A 26,391-nucleotide genomic window follows, 5' to 3' on the forward strand; every position below is an offset into this window, starting at 1 on the left:
TATTACAGAGATAAATACTCCTCAGCGCCCCCATTCCCCCCTCAGACGATCCCGCAGGTGAAGAAGCCAGATGTGGAGGTCCTGGGCTGGTGTGGTTACACATGGTCTGCGGGTGTGAGGCTGGTTGGACGTACTGCCAAATTCTCTAAAACGACGTTTTATGATAGAGAAATGAACATTCAAGTGTCTGGCTACAGCTCTGGTGGACATTCCTGCAGTCAGTATGCCAATTGTACGCTCCCTCTACTTGAGACATCTGTGGCATTGTGTTGTGTGACAAAAGGACACATTCCCAGCACAAGGTGCACCTGTGTAATGATCATGCTGTTTAATCAGCTTCTTGATATGCCACACCTGTCAGGTGGATGGATTATCTTGGCAAAGGAGAAACGCTCACTAACAGGGATGTAAACAAATTTGTGCATAACATTTTAGAGAAATAAGCTTTTTCTGGGATCTTTTATTTCAGCTCATGAAACATGGGACCAACACTTTACATGTTGTGTTTATATGTTTGTTCAGTATAATACAAACTGGCGAGCTCTATGCAAGCCCAATCAATGATTACACTTTTAATCTTTAACATATTTTACACTCTGAGTCACTAGCTAAATTTCCATCCAATTGGCAACAGATGTTCATGCAAATATTCTATAATCCACATAAAGAAAATATTTATATTTTTCCCGCAGTGGTGTTTCCACCAAACGGAATTGTTGCTGATAAAAGTCTGTGCCTGATGACAGTGCACACAAAATGTACTTTTTCACTTAAGTTATGTACCAAATAAAAATGTAATGTTCAATGTGTTTCCATCACAAAAACTGTTCCGTTAAATAGCAAATGTATCTACTTTGGTCTTGGCATATGCTCTCTAGCCAACAGCTCGCAGATGCTGTGCGGGTAGGCAGTGGTGTAAAGTACTTAAGTAAAAATACTTTAAAGTACGACTTATGTCTTTTTTTTTAGGAACCTGTACTTTATTATATATACACTGCTCAAAGAAATAAAGGGAACACTTAAACAACACAATGTAACTCCAAGTCAATCACACTTCTGTGAAATCAAACTGTCCACTTAGGAAGCAACACTGATTGACAATACATTTCACATGCTGTTGTGCAAATGGAATAGACAACAGGTGGAAATTATAGGCAATTAGCAAGACACCCCAAATAAAGAAGTGGTTCTGCAGGTGGTGACCACAGACCACTTCTCAGTTCCTATGCTTCCTGGCTGATGTTTTGGTCACTTTTGAATGCTGGCGGTGCTTTCACTCTAGTGGTAGCAAGCGGGTTCACACTGAGCACGTGACAGAGTCTGGAGACGCCGTGGAGAACATTCTGCTGCCTGCAACATCCTCCAGCATGACCGGTTTGGTGGTGGGTCAGTCATGGTGTGGGGTGGCATTTCTTTGGGGGGCCGCACAGCCCTCCATGTGCTCGCCAGAGGTAGCCTGACTGCCATTAGGTACCGAGATGAGATCCTCAGACCCCTTGTGAGACCATATGCTGGTGCGGTTGGCCCTGGGTTCCTCCTAATGCAAGACAATGCTAGACCTCATGTGGCTGGAGTGTGTCAGCAGTTCCTGCAAGAGGAAGGCATTGATGCTATGGATTGGCCCGCCCGTTCCCCAGACCTGAATCCAATTGAGCACATCTGGGACATCATGTCTCGCTCCATCCACCAACGCCACGTTGCACCACACTGTCCAGGAGTTGGCGGATGCTTTAGTCCAGGTCTGGGAGGAGATCCCTCAGGAGACCATCCGCCACCTCATCAGGAGCATGCCCAGGCGTTGTAGGGAGGTCATACAGGCATGTGGAGGCCACACACACACTACTGAGCCTCATTTTGACTTGTTTTAAGGACATTACATCAAAGCTGGATCAGCTAAAGTGGTTTTCCACTTTAATTTTGAGGGTGACTCAAAATCCAGACCTCCATGGGTTGATAAATTTGATTTCCATTGACAATTTTTGTGTGATTTTGTTGTCAGCGCATTCAACTATGTAAAGAAAAAAAGTATTTAATAAGATTATTTCATTCATTCAGATCTAGGATGTGTTGTTTAAATGTTCCCTTTATTTTTTTGAGCAGTGTGTGTGTGTATGTGTGTATATATATATATATATATATGTGTATGTGTGTATATATATATATATATACACACACACACATATACATACTCTGTAGCTCAGCTGGTAGAGCACGGCGCTTGTAACGCCAAGGTAGTGGGTTCGATCCCCGGGACCACCCATACACAAAAAAAATAATAATGTATGCACGCATGACTAAGTCGCTTTGGATAAAAGCGTCTGCTAAATGGCATATTATATTATTATACAGTGGGGAAAACAAGTATTTGATACACTGCCGATGTTGCAGGTTATCCTACTTCAGGGTTCTTCAATTCCGGTCCTGGAGGGCCGAAACACCTCTGTTTTTCATCCTCTCCTTCTAATCAGGGGCTAATTCAGACCTGGGACACCAGGCGAGTGCAATTATCTACCAGGTAGAAATAAAAAACAGAAGTGTTTCGGCCCTCCAGGACCGGAATTGAAGAACCCTGTCCTACTTACAAAGCATGTAGAGGTCTGTAATTTTTAACAAAAATCCAGAAAATCACATTGTATGATTTTTAAGTAATTAATTTGCATTTTATTGCATGACATAAGTATTTGATCACCTACCAACCAGTAAGAATTCTGGCTCTCACAGACCTGTTAGTTTTTCTTTAAGAAGTCCTCCTGTTCTCCACTCTTCAACATGTGCAAAAAGTGCTGTAACTTTTAAATGTTCACCCGATAAGGATGAAAATACCCTCAAATTAAAGCACCTTAAATGAGATTGTTCAATTAAAATGGTCAAAAACATACAAAAATACAGTGAAATCCAAATGTATTGTGACAACTTTGTTTTGTACTTTATTTGAAATTATACAATGACTACGAGGTTAAAGTGCAGACGGTCAGCTTTAATTTGAGGGTATTTTCATCCTTATCGGGTGAACATTTAAAAGTTACAGCACTTTTTGCACATGTTCCCCCCCCCCCCCCATTTTAGGGGACCAAAAGTATTGTGACAAACTCACTTATACAGTGCCTTCGGAAAGTATTCAGACCCCTTGACTTTTTCCAAATTTTGTTACATTACAACCTTATTCTAAAATTGATGTAAAAACCAAATATCATTCTACACACAATACTCCATAATGACGAAGCAAAAACAGGTTTTTAGAATCTTTTGCTAATTTATTTCAATAAATAAACTGGTATTACATTTACATAAGTATTCAGACCCTTTACTCAGCACTTTGTTGAAGCACCTTTGGCAGTGATTACAGCATCGACTCTTCTTGGGTATGACACTACAAGCTTTGGGGAGTTTCTCCCATTCTTCTGTGCAGATGCTCTCCAGCTCTGTCAGGTTGGATGGGGAGCGTTGCGGCACAGCTATTTTAAGGTCTCTTCAGAGATGTTCGATCGGGTTCAAGTCTGGGCTCTGGCTGGGCCACTCAAGGACATTCAGATACTTGTCCCGAAGCCACTCCTGCGTTGTCTTGGCTGTGTGCTTAGGGTTATTGTCCTGTTTGAAGGTGAACCTTCGCCCCAGTCTGAGGTCCTGAGAGCTCTGGAGCAGGTTTTCATCAAGGATCTCTCTGTACTTTGCGCCGTTCATCTTTTCCTCAATCCTGACTAGTCTCCCAGTCCCTGCTGCTGAAAAACATCCCCACAGCATGATACTGCCACCACCATGCTTCACCGTAGGGATGGTGCCAGGTTTCTTCCAGACGTGACGCTTGGCATTCAGGCAAAAAGTTCAATCTTGGTTTCATCAGGCCAGCTCTAGAAAAAGAGTCTTGGTGGTTCCAATGTTCTTCCATTTAAGAATGATGGAGGCCACTGTGTTCTTGGGGACCTTCAATGCTGCAGACATTTTTTGTAGAAGTGTTTAGAAACATATTCTACTATTTTTATTTACAATAAAAGGTGACTCCAAAATGACACAATACATTATTTACCATTCATTTCTATTGGGCACAAAATCATCTGAAACACAACCAAAACAATCAGCAAATGCATTCAACACACTATGTGTTCTCTGATGTTGTGAGAAGTTTTGATTTCGATTGAAGCTCTTCCCACAGTCAGTGCAATGGTAATGCTTCTCTCTAGTGTGTTTTACGCTGGTGGTTCTTTAGAGTAGAGGATGCAGTAAAACTCTTCCCACAGTCAGAGCAGCTATAGGATTTCTCCCCTGTATGTGTTCTCTGATGTTGTACCATACTCCCCTTTTGCGTGAAACTTTTCCCACAGTCAGAACAGCTATAAGGTTTCTCCCCTGTATGTATTCTCTGATGGTATAACAAACTCCCCTTTTGACTGAAACATTTCCCACAGTCAGAGCAGTTAAAAGGCTTCTCCCCTGTATGTATTCTCTGATGGTATACCAAACTCCCCTTATGACTGAAGCTCTTTCCACAGTCAGAACAGCTATGAGATTTCTCCCCTGTGTGTGTTCTCTGATGCTGTTTTAAGTTTGAACTTTGACTGAAACTCTTCCCACAGTCAGAGCAATGGTAAGACTTCTCTCCAGTGGGTGTGAGCTGATTCCTTGTTGCCAAAGAGGTCTTGCCACATTCAGTGCCGTATGTTTCCTCCTCTTCTTCTCCTTTGATTTTAACAGTCAGCTCCAGCGTCTGACTTTCATCCTCCATCTTGACTGACTCCATCTTTGGATCCGGCTTGCTCTGGTCACTATGGTTACAGTCCGGACCCAAGGTACCAGGCTGAGGACACTCCCACATTTCCTCTTTCTTTTCTTCTGTCAGAACTCCAGAATATAAACAGAACAAGCGTCAATGAAGAATAATACAATTGATTTCCTGTTCACCATCTCTTTCTGAATGACACCTTATTTGTTAGTGCTGAGCGATTAGCCAAAATGTTTTTTAAATTGTTTTATTATTAAACAACTAATTGACCGACATCGGATCAATTACTTGAATTCCATGTAGTTCTCTAGAGAGAAATCATATCACGCTGTAGAGAGTTGTAGTTTTCAATAGGCAAATATTCAACCTAGTTCAGTGCAGAAAACACGGTAATTAACTATTATGAAAGGAAACAATGTGCTCGACTCCACCTTACATAAACTTAGATCGGGTGCTGAATCTTCGTATATAATCCAAAAGATCAAAAACAGGACAGAAACATTCGTGCGTCAATAAAAAAAAATGTTTATTTAAGTTTATTCATCGGAGGGCTGTCCTATTTTTGTTATTTGAATAAACTACAATGTTCATACAAATTCATATTTAAAATCGGAAAACTGTGATTATACATTTTTTTCAACCGAAACCAACCTCAAAAAGCAACTCCTCGCTCGGTATTGTTATTTATCCCAACTGGCCTAATACTGAATCTGATACTAATACTGATACTCACTTCGATACATAAAATGATCCACCTCTTCCTCCACATCTTCTTCTTTGATTTTGACATTAAGGTCCAGCGTCTGACTTTCATCCTCCATCTTCATCTTTGGATCTGGCGTGCTCTGGTCACTATGGTAACAGTCAGGACCATGCAGCTCTGTTGAGAAAAAAAAAAGTTTACTTAGCTAGTGTCGTGTTTGAGGGGAAACTACCAAAGCAGGGCTCAAACTTGGGATGGGCGTGTGAAATAATTTCACTAGTCGAATATTGGGATTCCCCCCCCCCCCAATTTTATTTTAAACTGAATTATTTTATTTGTTTTTACCTTTGCACATCGGGAGAGACCGAGCAGCTTTGCTGCTGCTGCGGGGGAGGGGCCAGTGTGTGTGAGATGGCAGGGGAGTGGACAAGAGCGAGAGAGAGCTGCAGTAGCCAAGCCAGCTCCTCAAAGACTAGTTAGACTACCTAACTTGTAGCAGCCACAATGTTATTTATCATCCGGACCGATGTTGTCAACGAGCACAGCCGGATGTTGGGACAATGTAAACAGCAGTCTGGAGGACCCTCATTCCAAAGACTGGCTGGCCCTGACTGAGATTGTGCTGAACAAGAGATGGCTAAAAGGACATTACCAAATACCTGAATTTTCGGTATGTACAAAGTCGTCATATTGGGTAATTAATCGTTTCAATTTATTGGGTATTACTTCATTACATACTCAATTCCCACTAATACACATTTTAGGCAAAAAGTTTAAAATTATATTTGTTTAACATATTTGATATGTGTTGAATTAGTATATTTTCACAGATCAACCGCAGAGCTCGATTCCTTCCAGAACAATCTGCTCATGTACGCAGCCAAGAGATGTTCCTTCTTTCCACCCATGTGTGTTGCTAGAACTCTTTTGGCTGCCATCGACTACAACCTTCACAAAAGACAAGACCTGCCCAGCTCAACAAGGATGGCCAAAGGGAGGTCAACATTTTTATAGTACTTGATGTAAATACCTTCAAGTTCTCTACTGTATCCTACTATCAATAACTTTGATCATGATTTCACACTACACACAAAAGACTGGGACGCAACAAAGTTTCATCCACAGAGCAGCTGCAGCTTCTGGGTTCAGTGCTTTGAGCAATGGTACAAAAGGCTGTGGATGCTGTGGACGCAGCCAAAAAATCATCTAGATCTGGCCAAAGTCATCATTTTTTTGTGGACCCAAGTCAAGCAAGCACTGCTTCTTATCCCTTGCAAAAATAGCCTACAGCTGTGTCTTTACTGAACTCACTAGCGCAGGAAACTGAGGGCCCAGAATATTTATACAATGTTTCAAGTTCGTTGCAGACAGGCCATGCGTAGCCAATGTGATTTATAGGATATTTTCTACCTGCAGGCTGCAATGTTTTTATTTGTTGGCTTTATGTAGGCTATTTTTACATAGTTGGCAATAGAAGTTACTTTTTAGGTTTGTATAATTTTCATTGACATTTGGATATAATCTTGTTTGACAATAATGACAATGATTTTGAGATATGAAGATATTATAAATTAAATGAAACTGTTCCACGGAAATGTGCATATGAAAACCATAACTGGCACGCAGATCTGTAGAAATGGTAAGATAAATTGGCAATCCACATGAGAAAAGGTTGCCGACTCCTCGTGTAGCCTATTAATGGCAACCTCAGGAGAGTAACGGCAGAATCTGCGAAAGCCAGAAGGAGCGGGAGGAGAATGGTTGGATTAGGTTTATTTTCTTCTGGTTATCTAGAGATCTGGCTCCCTCTTCAGTCATTTGTGTCTTACTTCATCAAACAGTAAGCTTAAAGCATCAGACAAGCTCAATGCATATAGTTGATTTTATTAAAACACATAGGGTGTGTTTATACTTTATATGGAAAAATACATGTTTAAACATTTAGACCAATCGATTGGTCGAAAGACGACGACTTTCGGTCGACCAAGTTTTTTCTTTAGTCGGGGACAGCCCTAACCCCAATACATGTTCATGTTATCGTCACCAATCTACTGCATTATTGTTCAAAATGACTGACTACCACCACCAATTTCTGTATGCTAGCTATGATACCAGCTTATACGCATGGGAGTTTGCATTTCACTTCTAAAAAACTTTAAATGTTATGCAGCGAAAACACCCAAATATATCAAAATCAGACTTTAGTTACTACATTGTGGGCTTGTTACAATACAGATTTGACGAATATCCACTTTGTTAGATCAGATTTGTTGAATGTGTGCCGAACAGGCGTCCTTTTCCCCCACGGTCTGTGTTCCATTGACCTCGTCACCGCATCTATAGCTAACTAGCTAGCTAGACGGGTACATAAATGAAAATCACATTGTGGCTAAATGTTTAAGTTATTATAATAAACACAACTGGCAAATAAGCGTACTACCATTTCTTTGTACATTTATTGCTAGGAAACATTCCACAAAAAATGTTTTTTGTTTTTTTTGTTTGTGTTATTAGCTAGCTAATTATAGTAGAGAAGATCTGTCACAAAGATGAGTATGACAATGCATCATGTACAATGTCAAAACCGGGCAAAATAGCCAAATATTCATTTTTTGCAGGGTGACAACATTATTTGCTCAACTTAGTTTTTTTTACAGACATGACAGTGACATGAAATTATGAAAGATTGCTTGCGAACATGAGCATCTTTATTTTCTGAAGCAGAAGTCTCACGAGGGTGAGTGATAACAGCAACACACAAGCCAGGAACTGAGAGGCGAGTGCAGCAAGTTAGCTTGATGGCTGCATCTGCTGTATTTATCTTTAGCGGCTTTAGAAAGTTACTTGCCACTTCCTCTCTCTCTAGCAACGTCATTTGAGTGGCCGGGAGTTAGCGCCAAGACACACCTTGCCCAGGCGGCCAGCCCAGAGCAGCATAGGACCAACCCCTGAAACACCAACCTATGGGGGGGGGATTCCACCTTGCGGATTCCACCTTTAAATAATTTACTAATCACATGAAATAAATAATCTTCAGAAAAGTATTTTTCAAAGCAACAAAATAACTAGGGCTTTACAACGGTGAAACCTTGAGTTAAGAGGGTTAAAACCTTCCTAGAAGTCACAGAGGGTGCACAGAGGGTTATGTCAAAATGATGAATTTGTCTTTGTTCATATAAAAAACGGATTGATCAAATGTTCCATGTGGTCTATTTGAAAGGGCAATTCATTCCATATAACAGGATTTTAAAGTTCAATATTGTTGCACAATTTCTACTTAAACTATCAAAATGGTTCGAATAGTACAATACACAAAGTGTCATTTCGAAATTCGGTTGTGCATCAGCAGTTTTTCTGCTGTTATGTCAGTCACTGACAGTCACTCAACTATCCCGAGTATATTACTCGCTAATGTACAGTCCCTGGACAATACAGTAGACAAGCTCAGGGCGAGGATCTCCTTCCAGAGAGACATCAGGGACTGTAACATACTCTGCTTCACGGAATCATGGCTCTCCGGATATACTGTCCCTGTCCATACAGCCAGCTGGGTTCGCAGTACATAGTGCAGATAGGAATAAAGAACTCTCCGGGAAGAAGAAAGGGGGAGGTGTATGTTTCATGATTAACTACTCATGGTGTGATTGTGGTAACGTACAGGAACTCAAGTCCTTTTGTTCACCTGACCTACAATACCTCAACCAAATGTTGTCCGTATTACCTCCCAAGAGAATTCTCTTCGGTTATCGACACAGCCGTGTACATTCCCACTCAAGCCGATACCCCGAAGTTCTATCAACACATTGCCTGTAGTACTTGCGCTTCAAAAACTCGACCATTGTTATGTTCCCCTTCCGGGATGGCTACAAGTCCCTCCCCCGCCCTCCCTTCGGAAAATCAGATCATGACTCCATTCTGCTCCTCAAACTCAAAAAGGAAGTGCTGGTGCTAAGGTCTATTCAAAGCTGGTCTGACCAATCGGAATCCATGCTTCAAGATTGTTTTGATCACGCGGACTGGGATATGTTCCGGGTTGCCTCTGAGAATAACATTGACGTACACACTGACACGGTGAGGAAGTGTATAGGGGATGTTGCTCCCACTTTGACGATTAAAACCTACCCAAGCTATAAAAAGTAAATAAAAAACGTGGTTGATGGCAGCATTCGCACAAAACTGAGAGCGCGAACCACCGCAATTTAACCACGGCAAGGTGACTGGGAATATGGTTGAATACAAACAGTCCAGTTATGCCCTCCATAAGGCAAACAAACAGGCAAAACGTTAGTAAAGAGAAAGTGGAGTCGCAATTCAGCAGCTCAGACACAAGACATATGTGGCAGGGACTCCAAACAATCACAGATTACAAAGGGAAAACAAGCCACGTCGCGGTTACCGACGTCTTGCTGCCGCACAAACTAAACACCTTCTTCGCCCGCTTTGAGGATAACACAGTGCCACCGATGGGGCCGCTCCCGAGGACTATGGGCTCTCGTTCTCCGTGGCCGACATGAGTAAGTCATTTAAGAGTGTTAACCCTCGCAAGGCTGCCGGCCCAGACGGCATCCCTAGCCGCGTCCTCGGAGCATGCACAGACCAGCTGGCTGGAGTCTGCTGTCCCCACTTGCTTCAAGATGTCCACCATTGTTCCTGTACCCAGGAAAGCAACTGAACTAATGACTATCACCCCATAGCACTTACTTCAGTCATCATGAAGTGCTTTGAGAGGCTAGTTAAGGATCATATCACCTCCACCTTACCAGATCCCTGACTCCCTAGACCCACTGCAATTTGCATACCGCCCCAATAGATCCACAGACAATGCAATCGCACTGCCCTATCCCATCTGGACAAGAGGAATACCCATGTAAGAATGTTGTTCATTGACTAAAGCTCAGCCTTCAACACCATAGTAGCCTCAGAGCTCATCATTTAGCTCGGGCCCTGGGTCTGAACTCTGCCCTGTGTCTGAACTCTGCCCTGTGCAACTGGGTCCTGGACTTCCTGACGGGCCACCCCCCGGTGGTGAAGGTAGGAAACACCTCCACTATTTACATTTACGTCATTTAGCAGACGCTCTTATCCAGAGCGACTTACAAATAGGTGCATTCACCTTATAGCCAGTGGGATAACCACTTTAAAAAAAAAAAATTTTAAAATTTTAATTGTAACCTCAGGAGGCTGAAGAAATGTGTCTTGGCCCCTAAGACCCTCAAACTTTTACAGATGCACCATTGAGAGCATCCTGTCGGGCTGTATCAACACCTGGTAGGGCAACTGCACTGTCCGCAATCGCAGGGCTCTCCAGAGGGTGGTGTGGTCTGCCTGCCCTCCAGGACATCTACAGCACCCGATGTCACAGGAAACCCAAAAACATCATCACGCACCCAAGCCACGGCCTGTTCACCCCGCTATCATCCAGAAGGCGAGGTCAGTAGAGGTGCATCAAAGCTGGGACCGAGAGACTGAAAAACAGCTTCTATCTCAAGGCCATCAGATTGTTAAATAGCCATCACTAGCCGGCCTCCACCCAGTACCCTGCCCTAAACTTTAGTCACTGTCACTAGCCGGCTACCACCTGCTTATTCTAACATGCTCCTTACAGGCTGCTGCCCTATGTACAGTGGGGAAAAAAAGTATTTAGTCAGCCACCAATTGTGCAAGTTCTCCCACTTAAAAAGATGAGAGAGGCCTGTAATTTTCATCATAGGTACACGTCAACTATGACAGACAAAATGAGAAAAAAATATCCAGAAAATCACATTGTAGGATTTTTAATGAATTTATTTGCAAATTATGGTGGAAAATAAGTATTTGGTCAATAACAAAAGTTTCTCAATACTTTGTTATATACCCTTTGTTGGCAATGACACAGGTCAAACGTTTTCTGTAAGTCTTCACAAGGTTTTCACACACTGTTGCTGGTATTTTGGCCCATTCCTCCATGCAGATCTCCTCTAGAGCAATGATGTTTTGGGGCTGTCGCTGGGCAACACGGACTTTCAACTCCCGCCAAAGATTTTCTATGGGGTTGAGATCTGGAGACAGGCTAGGCCACTCCAGGACCTTGAAATGCTTCTTACGAAGCCACTCCTTCGTTGCCCGGGCGGTGTGTTTGGGATCATTGTCATGCTGAAAGACCCAGCCACGTTTCATCTTCAATGCCCTTGCTGATGGAAGGAGGTTTTCACTCAAAATCTCACGATACATGGCCCCATTCATTCTTTCCTTTACACGGATCAGTCGTCCTGGTCCCTTTGCAGAAAAACAGCCCCAAAGCATGATGTTTCCACCCCATGCTTCACAGTAGGTATGGTGTTCTTTGGATGCAACTCAGCATTCTTTGTCCTCCAAACACGACGAGTTGAGTTTTTACCAAAAAGTTATATTTTGGTTTCATCTGACCATATGACATTCTCCCAATCCTCTTCTGGATCATCCAAATGCACTCTAGCAAACTTCAGACGGGCCTGGACATGTACTGGCTTAAGCAAGGGGACACGTCTTGCACTGCAGGATTTGAGTCCCTGGCGGCGTAGTGTGTTACTGATGGTAGGCTTTGTTACTTTGGTCCCAGCTCTCTGCAGGTCATTCACTAGGTCCCCCCGTGTAGTTCTGGGATTTTTGCTCACCGTTCTTGTGATCATTTTGACCCCACGGGGTGAGATCAAGATCGAGGGAGATTATCAGTGGTCTTGTATGTCTTCCATTTCCTAATAATTGCTCCCACAGTTGATTTCTTCAAACCAAGCTGCTTACCTATTGCAGATTCAGTCTTCCCAGCCTGGTGCAGGTCTACAATTTTGTTTCTGGTGTCCTTTGACAGCTCTTTGGTCTTGGCCATAGTGGAGTTTGGATTGTGACTGTGAGGTTGTGGACAGGTGTCTTTTATACTGATAACAAGTTCAAACAGGTGCCATTAATACAGGTAACGAGTGGAGGACAGAGGAGCCTCTTAAAGAAGAAGTTACAGGTCTGTGAGAGCCAGAAATCTTGCTTGTTTGTAGATGACCAAATACTTATTTTCCACCATAATTTGCAAATAAATTCATAAAAAATCCTACAATGTGATTTTCTGGATATTTTTTTGTCATTTTGTCTGTCATAGTTGACGTGTACCTATGATGAAAATTACAGGCCTCTCTCATCTTTTTAAGTGGGAGAACTTGCACAATTGGTGGCTGACTAAATACTTTTTTTCCCCACTGTAATTAGACATGGGACACTGGTCACTTTAATAATTTTTACATACTGTTTTACTCATTTCATATGTACAGTGCATTAGAAAGTATTCAGACCCCTTGACTTTTTCCACATTTTGTTACGTTACAGCCTTATTCTAAAATTGATTAAATAGTTTTTTCCCCCCTCATCAGTCTACACATAATACCCCATAATCACAAAGAAAAAACAGGTTTTTAGAAATGTTTGCAAATTTATAAACAAAAACAAAAAACGGACATATCACATTTACATATTTATTCAGACCCTTTACTCAGTACTTTGTTGATGCATCTTTGGCAGCGATTACAGCCTCGAGTCTTCTTGGGTATGACGCTACAAGTTTGGCACACCTGAATTTGGGGGTTTCTCTCATTCTTCTCTGCAGATCCTCTCAAGCTCTGTCAGGTTGGATGGGTCTCTCCAGAGTTATTTGATCGGGTTCAAGTACGGCCTCTGTCTGGGCCACTCAAGGACATTCAGAGACGTATCCCGAAGCCACTCCTGGATTGTCTAGGCTGTGTGCTTAGGGTTGTTGTCTTGTTGGAAGGTGAACCTTTGCCCCAGTCTGAGGTTCTGAGCGCTCTGAAGCAGGTTTTCGTCAAGGATCTCTCTGTACTTTGCTCCGTTCATCTTTCCCTCGATCCTGACTAGTCTCCTAGTCCCTGCCACAGAAAAACATCCCCACAGCATGACATTGCCACCACCATGCGTCACCATAGGGATGGTGCCAGGTTTCTTTCAGAAGTGACGCTTAGCATTCAGGCCAAAGAGTTCAATCTTGGTTTCATCAGACCAGAGAATCTTGTTTCTCATGGTCTGAGAGTCCTTTAGGTGCCTTTTGGCAAACTCCAAGCGGGCTGTCATGTGCCTTTTACTGAGGAGTGGCTTCCGTCTCACCACTGTAACATAAAGGCCTGATTGGTGGAGTGCTGCAGAGATGGTTGTCCTTCTGGAAGGTTCTCTCATCTCCAGAGGAACTCTGGAGCTCTGTCAGAGTGACCATCGGGTTCTTGGTCTGACCAAGGCCCTTCACCCCCTGATTGCTCAGTTTGTTTATTTTATTTATTTCCTTTTTTTAGGAACTCAGTCGGGTCTCTACTTACTGTTGAGTGTTAGAATACACAAGGTGTAATTTCGAAAATGTGGTTGTGCATCAGCAGTTTTTCTCTTGTTATGTCAGTCACTGACAGTCACTCAATTAGCCCATGTGAGATTGGTCTAGCGGCCAGCTATCTAAACTTGATGGTCGAATTACCAACCGGGATTGATTTAGTTAGTCACTCTCACATCATATAAAAAACTGCAAACATTTCTCTCCCCCCCATGACAAAATGTGTAGAATGGTATGAAATATGTTATAAAATTGCAAAATCTTATCTCCGTAGAATTGCCGCAAACATGCTTTGAAACTGCAACATTGTCTCTACGCCCCATGGAAAAATGTGTAGAATTGCAGGAAATTAACTCTAGAACTAAAACAAAGTATCTGCTGTCAAGAGAGGAGCCGCTAAAATGTTTTGCTCGCAACAACATTTTGCGTAGGGCCCCCAAAAGGCAAGGGCCCCCAAAAGGCTAGGGCCCCCAAAAGGCAAGGGCCGGCTCTGACTGCACGTGTGGGTGTGGATGTGGGTAGAAAGAGCAGCAAGCCACTGTGGCGCCTCGTGATGAGTTCTGATTTTTTGCCCATCCCAAACCAGGAAACCATGGGGTTTTGGGGGAAATGCACTAGGACTGCGGTGGGAGGATAGTCTTACATTGCCCCATGAGAAAACTTGTCTGAAACCCAGTGTGTGTGTGTGTCTTTACGTTGTCAGAAAGGACAGAAGATATGGATGCCTTATAGTGCTGAGCAATTAGTGCTTTTGTTCGGTTTCAGTTAGATTCTTAAAATATCACGATTTTCATTTTTTAAAAATATATATTTCTTTTTTTACATTAAATGCACTACACTAAACGCAGAATAAAACAATTCATAAAAGTCTCATGATGGTAGTGACTGCCCATTACTGCTTATCACTTGTTAACCATAATTTATTCACATTAATCATCTTTAATAAAATATTTTCGTTGTTGTGTATATTACATTTGTTTTATTTGATGACTATCATTTCATTCCAAGTCATCATCATCTCTTCTCTATAGAGCTGCTGTCTGACAAAATCACAATTTTGTAGTTCTACAAAGTCAATAAGGCATACTTTTATGCTGCTGAATACCAACTATCAATCACTTAGATCATGTATTTTCAGGTAGAGATACCTCGCGAAGCAACAGCTGCACTCTTCTCTATTCCGTAGTAGCAGTTGTAAAAGAAACAGACTGGACGACTAGATGCGCAATGGATTCTGGTCATTGTAGTGAACTACCACTTTTTATGCACTAAACTATGTAGAATATTGGCCTGTTGGAAACTACAACTCCCTACTACATTGCGCAGTTCAGGCTTGATCTTATTTATCTCTAAAGAAACTGTGCGATGTACGTATTGAGCTCACAGAAGAAGAAAAAAATCGAACTAAATTAAATTAAAATAATTGAACCGACGTCTGTCAATTAGTTGTTTAAAAACCGAAAACTAATATAACTGTGTCTACCTTCAGCACATTCAGGAAGGACATCAACCTCTGTGTCTGGACTTTCCATGGCAACAGCACTGCCGTTAGACTGGACTTTACTGCGTCTTGTCTTTGTTGAGTTTCTAGGGACCACAGTAGAGTTCAAGTGAGAATTAGCAATTTTATGAAAATGCATTTAAAATGGTAAACACGAAATGTAATGAATACAAACATACCTTGTCTGTTTGCCTTGGGGAAATATTGATGGAACAAAATCGGGGCTGTCATAGTCCATAGAAGGTTCTCCTGGTTGTAAAGAAGTATTGTGATTAGCGAATGGACTGGCAAGTAGGCTAACAATGCTAGCAAGCTTATCTGACTTACTAGAAGGTTATTTTATCTTGGCTTGCTAAACTATGTACAAAATCATCCTTAAGTATCTAGAATTGATTGTGTAGGTAAAAAAAGAAGAAGATCATATCGGTACCATTGACTTGCGTTGGATGTACCACAAATGCTAAACAGTTCGCATTTGGAAACAGTGGCGTGGTAAACAAAACTAAATAATTGAATTGCTGTCATACCTTGTCCATTGCAGGGTATGGAAACCAATATGTTATTTTGTAAATTGAGTTAATTATCCCTTTAAAGCTAGAATCCTTAGTTGCTACATCAATTTTTAGACTTATAAATGAATGATATATACCCACTGATTCTTGAAGATAGCAGTAACTTATAAATGCCTCAGGAGCTTAGTTTAACTGTCGTACCACATCAGAACCCAAAATATAAGCTTGTTTTACTCCAATGTTTGGAAACCAAGTAAATAGAAACACACTTTATAGCCTCAACATTTTTGGAAATCACCTTCCCAGTCAGTCTATTGAGTGTATTGGACATTCATATTGCAATGTACAGCCTTACCTATGGATCTTGGGTCCATGAAATGGGGTATCAGCCTACTTTGTGAGACCCACAGATTACAATTTTAAAGAGTTTAGACAAATATGACTGACCACCTCGATTCGGTCTTCTCGATTCGGTCTTCTCGATTCGGTCTTCTCGATTCGGTCTTCTCGATTCGGTCTTCTCGATTCGGTCTTCTCGATTCGGTCTTCTCGATTCGGTCTTCTCGATTCGGTCTTCTCGATTCGGTCTTCTCGATTCGGTCTTATGTAGCAACATTTGAAATTGTGTTTTTTACATTGGATAAAAGTAGAGACTCAGAGCTAGAAACATACACTGCAGTTGAAGAACAAAGTAATTCTGCTTTGAAAGTTGATAAACTTGTAACCCCACTTTTGAGAAAATGGCCCTTGAATGTTTTGGTACACCTACTGGAGAGCTCTTCTTTGTCTACACCCATTCAGCATCGTTCACACCCTCTTAAGCCTTAGCCCAACCCATCTCTTTAAGGATTCACATGTGAGGCCCGCCACGGGGGCCAGTATGAAAAAAAAAATAATGTATTCACTAACTAAGTAGCTCTGGATAAGAGCGTCTGCTAAATGACTAAAATGTAAAATGTAAAAATGTGGTAAACACATGCTATATCCAATAAAATATTGGATATAGCTCAGCTGGTAGAGCACGGCGCTTGTAACGCCAAGGTAGTGGGTTCGATCCCCGGGACCACCCATACACAAAAATTTATGCACGCATGACTGTAAGTCGCTTTGGATAAAAGCGTCTGCTAAATGGCAATAAAAAATTAAAATAAAAATCTAAATGTATTTGTCACATGCACAGGATACAGAAGGTGTAAACGGTACAGTGATAGTACTTGCATAGTAGCAATATCAAACACAGAAAGTGTCCAGATAAAAATATGTTCTAAATATTTTATCGTTATTAGATGACACTTACCCGACACACTTGTCTAAATTCATGGGTCATGTGAAGGAAATGCTATAATCACCCCTCACACACATCTAGTTAAGTGGATGGATCACTATTGTCTAGACATGTACACATGTTCAGGATATACAATCGATGGCCGTAATAACCCCCAGACACACCTGCTAATTTGATGGGTCATGTAATAATCCGGCTGAAGTGGAGACTTTTGTTTAGACATTTACATTTAAGGTAGGTAGCTAGAAAGCTAGCTAAACAACGAACCGGCATAACCCCAACTCATACTACTACCAATACAAACATTGTCATAGCTGTAGTATGAATCTGCAGGTAGCTAAAGCTAACAAACTAGGTTTAATTTTAGTTAGCTAACATTAGGCTATATCTAGCAATGCAAATGGTTTTCTGATTCAAATAATATTACTACACAGATCATACACGTAACGTTAGCTAGCGAGCCTTCAAGCTAACGTTTGCTAACTAACAGTACACTTTAACTTGCAATAAAAAACAACTTTCGGACTAAATTAGAAACTTTTATCTGGGAAATGTAGCTAGACTCTTACCCGTATACATGGATGAAAGCTTCACGGCAAACAGGAACCATTTAACTCCGTTTTGTTTGTAGCTACTTGTTTGGCCAGCGTTGTGTCAAGTCACTCTGGTTCACACTGACCGTGGCGTGTGCAGAAAGTAGCCCATCACTTTTTCCTCCTGGTCTGTCGATAGCGCCTGCTAAATTCAGGGTATCAATGTTGTTGAGAAAAGTAGCAAAACGTATGTAGTTCTCGATGGTTAACGTTATATCTTTCAAAAACGGCGCGGTATAAAGGACTGTCAACACATACTGAACAGCTCACGTTATAGACATAGGCGTGTTACATGGCAGACCAATCCAAACTCATGTCCCGGCATGTCCAGCCCATACATTATCTCAGCCAACCATGGCTAGCGGGAAGGTTCCTGTCTTTTTCCATGGCTAAACCAACTAGGCTCGTAATTTAACAATTTTATTCATAACTATGGATGGAATACAAGTTTGTTATTAAGGCACATGAAAGTTCACATGTTCCAGAAGGCATTTCTGCCAAACAACGCATTTTGATAAAAATAAAATGTTCAAATGCTGCTCCTGTGAAGTAGTGACGTGCGACATACGCCTAGTTTCCTGAAACAATTCACAAATATTATCGTCGTAACTGTGGGAAATCACCTTCCCAGTCAGTCCATTGTATGTATTGGACATTCATATTGCAATGTAAAGCCTTACCTATGGATCTTGGGTCCATGAAATGGGGTATCAGCCTATCCCTCAGGTGATGTGAGGGCAGTGCTTTGGCAAAGTGGGTGGTGGATGTAGTTACATCCTGCCTGGCTGGCCCTGTCAGGGGGTATTGTCGGACGGGGCTACAGTGTCCCCCCCCCCATGCCCCCTCTAATTCTCCCATCTCTCGCCCCTAGCGGAGGACCTGAGCCCTAGGACTATGCCTCAGGACCACCTGGCTGGCCTGATGACTCCTGGCTATCCCCGTCCCCAGTCCACCTGGTCGTGCTGCTGATCCAGTTTATGCCTGGGGCTATGGAACCCTGACCTGTTCAATTGATTTGTAGACATTTTAAAACAGGTATTTTTCCATATGTGTTTTATTAATTTTTATAGCCTCTTTTTTCTCCCCAATTTCGATCTTGTCTCATCGCTACAACTCCCCAACGGGCTCGGGAGGCGAAGGTCGAGTCATGCGTCCTCACTTCTTAACACCTGCCCGCTTAACCCAGAAGCCAGCCGCACCAATGTGTTGGAGGAAACACCATTCACCTGACGACTGAGGTCAGCCTGCAGGCGCCCTGCCCTCCACAAGGAGTCGCTAGAGCGCGATGAAGCAAGGCCCCTTTACTTTTTCCACATTGTTACGTTACAGCGCTATTCTAAAATGGATTAAATCGTCCCCCCCCCCTCTCATCAATCTACCCCATAATAACAAAGCAAAAACAGGTATTTAGAAATGTTTGCAAATGTATTCAAAATAAAAAACTGAAATATAACATTTACATAAGTATTCAGACCCTTTACTCAGATGGACGTCATATTCTCTGTGTCTTGCTTTCTCTTAGTCAATCACACTTCTGTGAAATCAAACTGTCAAATCAAATCAAATCAAATTTTATTGGTCACATGCGCCGAATACAACAAGTGCAGACATTACAGTGAAATGCTTACTTACAGCCCTTAACCAACAGTGCGTTTATTTTAAACAAAAAAAAAAAGTAAGAATTAAACAACAACAAAAAAAGTGTTGAGAAAAACAAAGAGCAGAAGTAAAATAAAGTGACAGTAGGGAGGCTATATATACAGGGGGGTACGGTGCAGAGTCAATGTGCGGGGGCACCGGCTAGTTGAGGTAGTTGAGGTAATATGTACATGTGGGTAGAGTTAAAGTGACTATGCATAAATACTTAACAGAGTAGCAGCAGCGTAAAAAGGATGGGGTGGGGGGCAGTGCAAATAGTCCGGGTAGCCATGATTAGCTGTTCAGGAGTCTTATGGCTTGTGGGTAGAAGCTGTTGAGAAGCCTTTTGGACCTAGACTTGGCACTCCGGTACCGCTTGCCGTGCGGTAGCAGAGAGAACAGTCTATGACTAGGGTGGCTGGAGTCTTTGACAATTTTGAGGGCCTTCCTCTGACACCGCCTGGTATAGAGGTCTTGGATGGCAGGGAGCTTTGCCCCAGTGATGTACTGGGCCGTACGCACTACCCTCTGTAGTGCCTTGCGGTCAGAGGCCAAGCAGTTGCCATACCAGGCGGTGATGCAACCAGTCAGGATGCTCTCGATGGTGCAGCTGTAGAATTTTTTGAGGATCTGAGGACCCATGCCAAATCTTTTTAGTCTCCTGAGGGGAATAGGCTTTGTCGTGCCCTCTTCACGACTGTCTTGGTGTGCTTGGACCATGATAGTTCGTTGGTGATGTGGACACCAAGGAACTTGAAGCTCTCAACCTGTTCCACTACAGCCCCGTCGATGAGAATGGGGCGTGCTCAGTCCTCTTTTTTTTCCTGTAGTCCACAATCATCTCCTTTGTCTTGGTCACGTTGAGGGAGAGGTTGTTGTCCTGGCACCACCACGGCCAGATCTCTGACCTCCTCCCTATAGGCTGTCTCATCGTTGTCGGTGATCAGGCCTACCACTGTTGTGTCGTCGGCAAACTTAATGATGGTGTTGGAGTCGTGCCTGGCCATGCAGTCATGGGTGAACAGAGAGTACAGGAGGGGACTGAGCACGCACCCCTGAGGGGCCCCCGTGTTGAGGGATCAGTGTGGCAGATGTGTTGTTACCTACCCCTTACCACCTGGGGGCGGCCCGTCAGGAAGTCCAGGATCCAGTTGCAGAGGGAGGTGTTTAGTCCCAGGATCCTTAGCTTAGTGATGAGCTTAGAGGGCACTATGGTGTTGAATGCTGAGCTGTAGTCAATGAATAGCATTCTCACGTAGGTGTTCCTCTTGTCCAGGTGGGAAAGGGCAGTGTGGAGTGCGATAGAGATTGCATCATCTGTGGATCTGTTGGGGCGGTATGCAAATTGGAGTGGGTCTAGGGTTTCTGGGATTATGCTGTTGATGTGAGCCATGACCAGTCTTTCAAAGCACTTCATGGCTACAGACGTCAGTGCTACGGGTCGGTAGTCATTTAGGCAGGTTATCTTAGAGTTCTTGGGCACGGGGACTATGGTGGTCTGCTTGAAACATGTTGGTATTACAGACTCGGTCAGGGACATGTTGAAAATGTCAGTGAAGACACTTGCCAGTTGGTCAGCACATGCTCGGAGTACACGCCCTGGTAATCCGTCTGGCCCAGCGGCCTTGTGAATGTTGACTTGCTTAAAAGTCTTACTCACATCGGCTACGGAGAGCGTGATCACATAGTCGTCCGGAACAGCTGGTGCTCTCATGCATGCTTCAGTGTTGCTTGCCTCGAAGCGAGCATAGAAGTGGTTTAGCCTGTCTGGTAGGCTTGTGTCACTGGGCAGCTCGCGGCTGTGCTTCCCTTTGTAGTCTGTAATAGTTTTCAAGCCCTGCCACATCCGACGAGCGTCAGAGCCAGTGTAGTATGATTCAATCTTAGACCTGTATTGACTCTTTGCCTGTTTGATGGTTCGCCGGAGGTCATAGCGGGATTTCTTATAAGCTTCCGGGTTAGAGTCCCGTTCCTTGAAAGCGGCAGCTCTACCCTTTAGCTCAGTGCGGATGTTGCCTGTAATCCATGGCTTCTGGTTGGGGTATGTACGTACGGTCACTGTGGGGGACGACATCATCGATGCACTTATTGATGAAGCCAGTGACTGATGTGGTGTACTCCTCAATGCTGTCTGAAGAATCCCGAACATGTTCCAGTCTGTGCTAGCAAAACAGTCCTGTAGCTTGGCATCTGCGTCATCTGACCACTTTTTATTAACCGAATCACTGGTGCTTCCTGCTTCAGTTTTTGCTTATAAGCAGGAATCAGGAGGATAGAGTTATGGTCAGATTTGCCAAATGGAGGGCGAGGGAGAGCTTTGTATGCGTCTCTGTGTGTGGAGTAAAGGTGGTCTAGAGTTTTTTCCCTCTGGTTGCACATTTGACATGCTGGTAGAAATTAGGTAGAACGGATTTAAGTTTCCCTGCATTAAAGTCCCCGGCCACTAGGAGCGCTGCATCTGGATGAGCGTTTTCCTGTTGATTAATGGCCTTGTACAACTCATTCAGTGCAATCTTAATGCCAGCATTGGTTTGTGGTGGTAAATAGACAGCTATGAAAAAATATAGCTGAAAACTCTCTTGGTAAATAGTGTGGTCTACAGCTTATCATAAGATACTCTACCTCAGGCGAGCAAAACCTCGAGACTTCCTTAGTATTTGATTTTGTACACCAGCTGTTGTTTACAAATATACAGAGACCGCCACCCTTTGTCTTACCGGAGCCAGCCGTTCTGTCCTGCCGATGTAGCGTGTAGCCTGCTAGCTGAATGGTATCATTGTTGTCGTTCAGCCACGACTCCGTGAAACATAAGATATTACAGTTTTTAATGTCCCGTTGGTAGGATAACCGTAATCTTAAATCGTCAATTTTATTCTCAAAAGATTGAACGTTGGCTAATAGTATTGATGGGAGAGGCAGTTTACTCGCCGCCCGCCGGATCTTACAAGGCACCCCCGACCCTACGTCCACGATATCTCCGTCTCTTCCTCAGGCGAATGACGGGGATCTGGGCCTTGCCGGGTGTCTGTAGAATATCCTTCGCGTCCGACTCGTTGAAGAAAAAGTCTTCGGTCCAATGCGAGGTGAGTAATCGCTGTCCTGATATCCAGAAGCTCTTTTTGGTTATAAGAGACGATGGCATAAACATTATGTACAAAATAAATTACAAATAACGCGGAAAAACACACATAATAGTACAATTGGTTAGAGGGCTGTAAAACGGCAGCCATCTTCTCCGGCGCTGTTGTTTAGGAAGCAACACTGATTGACAATAAATTTCACATGCTGTTGTGCAAATGGAATAGACAACAGGTGGAAATTATAGGCAATTAGCAAGACACCCCCAATAAAGGACTGGTTTTGCAGGTGGTGACCACAGACCACTTCTCAGTTCCTATGCTTCCTGGCTGATGTTTTGGTCACTTTTGAATGCTGGCGGTGCTTTCACTCTAGTGGTAGTATGAGACAGAGTCTACAACCCACACAAGTGGCTCAGGTAGTGCAGCTCATCCAGGATGGCACATCAATGCGAGCTGTGGCAAGAAGGTTTGCTGTGTCTGTCAGCGTAGTGTCCAGAGCATGGAGGCGCTACCAGGAGACAGGCCAGTACATCAGGAGACGTGGAGGAGGCCGTAGGAGGGCAACAACCCAGCAGCAGGACTGCTACCTCCGCCTTTGTGCAAGGAGGAGCAGGAGGAGCACTGCCAGAGCCCTGCAAAATGTGCATGTGTCTGCTCAAACGGTCAGAAACAGACTCCATGAGGGTGGTATGAGGGCCCGACGTCCACAGGTGGGGGTTGTGCTTACAGCCCAACACCGTGCAGGACGTTTGGCATTTGCCAGAGAACACCAAGATTGGCAAATTCGCCACTGGCGCCCTGTGCTCTTCACAGATGAAAGCAGGTTCACACTGAGCACATGTGACATACGTGACAGAGTCTGGAGACGCCGTGGAGAACGTTCTGCTGCCTGCAACATCCTCCAGCATGACCGGTTTGGCGGTGGGTCAGTCATGGTGTGGGGTGGCATTTCTTTGGGGGGCCGCACAGCCCTCCATGTGCTCGCCAGAGGTAGCCTGACTGCCATTAAGTACCGAGATGAGATCCTCAGACCCCTTGTGAGACCATATGCTGGTGCGGTTGGCCCTGGGTTCCTCCTAATGCAAGACAATGCTAGACCTCATGTGGCTGGAGTGTGTCAGCAGTTCCTGCAAGAGGAAGGCATTGATGCTATGGACTGGCCCGCCCGTTCCCCAGACCTGAATCCAATTGAGCACATCTGGGACATCATGTCTCGCTCCATCCACCAACGCCACGTTGCACCACACTGTCCAGGAGTTGGCGGATGCTTTAGTCCAGGTCTGGGAGGAGATCCCTCAGGAGACCATCTGCCACCTCATCAGGAGCATGCCCAGGCGTTGTAGGGAGGTCATACAGGCACGTGGAGGCCACACACACTACTGAGCCTCATTTTGACTTGTTTTAAGGACATTACATCAAAGTTGGATCAGCCTGTAGTGTGGTTTTCCACTTTAATTTTGAGGGTGACTCAAAATCCAGACCTCCATGGGTTGATACATTTGATTTCCATTGATAATTTTTGTGTGATTTTGTTGTCAGCACATTCAACTATGTAAAGAAAAAAGTATTTAATAAGATTTTCATTCATTCAGATCTAGGATGTGTTATTTTAGTGTTCCCTTAATTTTTTTGAGAAGTGTACAATAGGTGTAGACCTTACTGTGAAATGCTTACTTACAAGCCCTTAACCAAGAATGCAGTTCAGTTAAGAAAATATTTACTAAATAAACTAAAGTAAAAAAAATAAAAATAAAGTAATACAATACAATAACGAGGCTATATACAGGGGGTACTGGTACCAAGTCAATGTGTGAGGGTACAGGTTAGTCCAGGTAATTTGTACATGTAGGGAGGGGTAAAGAGACTATGCATAGATAATAAACAGCGAGTAGCAGCAGTGTAAAAACAAAAGGGGGGGGGGGGTCAATGTAAATAGTCTGGTTGTCCATTAATTGTTCAGCAGTCTTATGGCTTGGGGCTAGAAGCTGTTAAGGAGCCTTTTGGTCCTAGACTTAGCGCTCCGGTACCGCTTGCTGTGCGGTAGCAGAGAGAACAGTCTATGACTTGGGTGACTGGAGTCTTCGATAATTTTTTGGGCCTTCCTCTGAATGCCCTACTCCATGGGTAGGAAACCCTGGTCCTGGAGTGCCGCAGGCAATTGATGTTTTGATTTACCCAACCTGGAACACCAGGTGTGTTCAATTTAGGCAATCACTGAACTGATCAATTAGCTCAGTTGGTCAGGTGTGGTGCCTAGTTAGAACAATATCCTGCAGTACCTGCCGCACTCCAGGAACAGGGTTGCCTACCCCTGCCCAACTCGTTGAAAAAAAACTATTTTGCTCAAAACATTTATTTACCCTTTAGTGAGTGTACTTTACTGTATTTATAAATTACTTGGGATATTGCTTTTCAACTGGAAAAGTAAAAAAAAAAATCACTGCATGTACTCAAGTCCCACAAGAAGAGCTACTACACTAATATTTGTGGGTGTCACTGAGTAGGCTGATACCTATGGATCTTGGGTCCATGAAATGGGTTAAGGTTGTACACATTGCAAGAGAAGTATGCCCACAACTCAATTACTTAGTCTAATACATCCACAATGCGATTTCAAAGATTTTGATGTGTGTCAAATTAACTAGTTCTCTTTTGTTGAATTTATATAAAAACATTCCAACCCATGTTTAGTTTTATCTAGTACAATTGTGTGATGATTCCTCAATTTCTATCCGTTTGCATCAGTTAACAGGGAGGTACTTTTATTTTAAAGGCGAACCGCCGAATCCACTATTGTTGTTCACGACACACACGTGAATTTAAGTGGTTGGATACATTTCTCAAACCCCATCCCCTAACTTTTTAGCGAAACAAAGGCGGGATTTCGCTTTGTTATTTTTATTGATTATGTGATTGTAGCTTTAACTAGCGAACGTATTAGCATTTGCTAACCAGCCCGAACACACTTACCAGAGATGAAATGAGCTCCACACAAGCTATAATCACCCCTCAGACCATCAGGGCCCCAATCCACTCGTTTTATGGCTTGCAGCCACAACCGTCTTCTATTCTTTTGGAAGGGATGAGATCCTCTTGGTATAGTGAAGAATCTCCAGCCCTGACCACCTCGATTAGCACAATTCACCGCACAGCAGTTTCTCATTGTTGTTGCTAACTAGCTACACAAATACACTAGGAAGTACCTAAATATATTTGATGGTCTGTGCTATGTTCGGTCGAGCTAAAGGCTTCGTGATGGGACTCGTGATACCGGAGCTCCGAGTCTCGGATGACGTTTTCAAAGCACTAGCAAAGCACTAGCTACTGAACCGACCACTGAGGTATAACATCAAGAACTGGAGACTGCGTCCAAGATGTCCGACCGTTGTTTTCAAGGTAATCAGAGAGGAAGAGGCGAAGCGAGAGGATTTACTCTGCCCAAAATCTGTCCACGTGAGACAAGTTCTTTTTTGTTGTTGTATGGAGGTCTATGAGAGATTGTCGAATTACGTGAGGCTTATTTGATTGAATGGAAGTTTCGTAATGTTTAGGCTATTACATAAACTCAGTGGTTAGGCCAATTTATTAGATACACCACACTGTTCACGAAAATGGATCACTCCTACAGACGGTGAGTCATCTTCTTCTATAGTATATTGGCGTTTGCACAATTTGGTATACATCCAGACCTCTACTGTGTGGGATGGAAATAGAGAAACGGAACAAACTACCGACAAAAAATTAAGTTAACTAAATCAAACAACGTTTCTGTTAAAAATAAAACAGATCTGAACCCTACACTGTCCCAAAAACCTTTCTGCCTCAGCCACAATAATGTCCAGTTTCTTTGACTTCTTTGAGACTTGAGTTTATAACTGTGGCAATGAATGCCACTGTCAAGTTGCGTCAATTCAAATCTGGTATAGGAACAAAAAGAGGTCAATACACGTCTTCTAAAATAGACTAGTATTTTAATTAATGCAGACACTTGAATGGTAAATATGATGTTCGTATATACGGGTCCACT

At 43.1% G+C, this 26,391-nt stretch overlaps 1 protein-coding gene across 3 annotated transcripts; it reads right to left on the reverse strand.

The window, feature by feature from the left end:
- Window positions 1-4,020: 4,020 nt before the first annotated feature.
- LOC121542001 (zinc finger and SCAN domain-containing protein 2) lies at window positions 4,021-25,775 on the reverse strand. 3 transcript variants are annotated; one of them, XM_041851421.2, is made up of 5 exons: window positions 25,335-25,772; window positions 15,436-15,505; window positions 15,239-15,342; window positions 5,451-5,597; window positions 4,021-4,836 (listed from the first exon to the last, which is right to left on the reverse strand). In XM_041851421.2, exons 1-5 carry the CDS (start codon window positions 25,525-25,527, stop codon window positions 4,175-4,177), a joined length of 1,176 nt encoding a protein of 391 aa, XP_041707355.2. In that variant the 5' UTR covers window positions 25,528-25,772; the 3' UTR covers window positions 4,021-4,174. The 3 variants fall into 3 exon arrangements, with proteins under 3 accessions (XP_041707355.2, XP_041707356.2, XP_045064116.1); XM_045208181.1 differs by lacking the exon at window positions 4,021-4,836 and having other exon boundaries at window positions 5,227-5,597; window positions 25,335-25,775; XM_041851422.2 differs by lacking the exons at window positions 15,239-15,342; window positions 15,436-15,505 and having other exon boundaries at window positions 25,335-25,773.
- Between the last annotated feature and the right edge of the window lie 616 nt (window positions 25,776-26,391).

Source organism: Coregonus clupeaformis, chromosome 27 (assembly GCF_020615455.1).
Source record: "Coregonus clupeaformis isolate EN_2021a chromosome 27, ASM2061545v1, whole genome shotgun sequence".
NCBI lineage: Eukaryota > Metazoa > Chordata > Actinopteri > Salmoniformes > Salmonidae > Coregonus > Coregonus clupeaformis.

Coding starts and splice junctions, on each gene's coding strand:
- LOC121542001 (XM_041851421.2), bottom strand. CDS start 25,527: ATGAGAAACTGCTGTGCGGTGAATTGTGCTAATCGAGGTGGTCAGGGC. Junction 15,506..25,334: donor TGGAGCTCATTTCATCTCTG/GTAAGTGTGTTC, acceptor CTTTACAACCAG/GAGAACCTTCTATGGACTAT. Junction 15,343..15,435: donor CCCCAAGGCAAACAGACAAG/GTATGTTTGTAT, acceptor TGTGGTCCCTAG/AAACTCAACAAAGACAAGAC.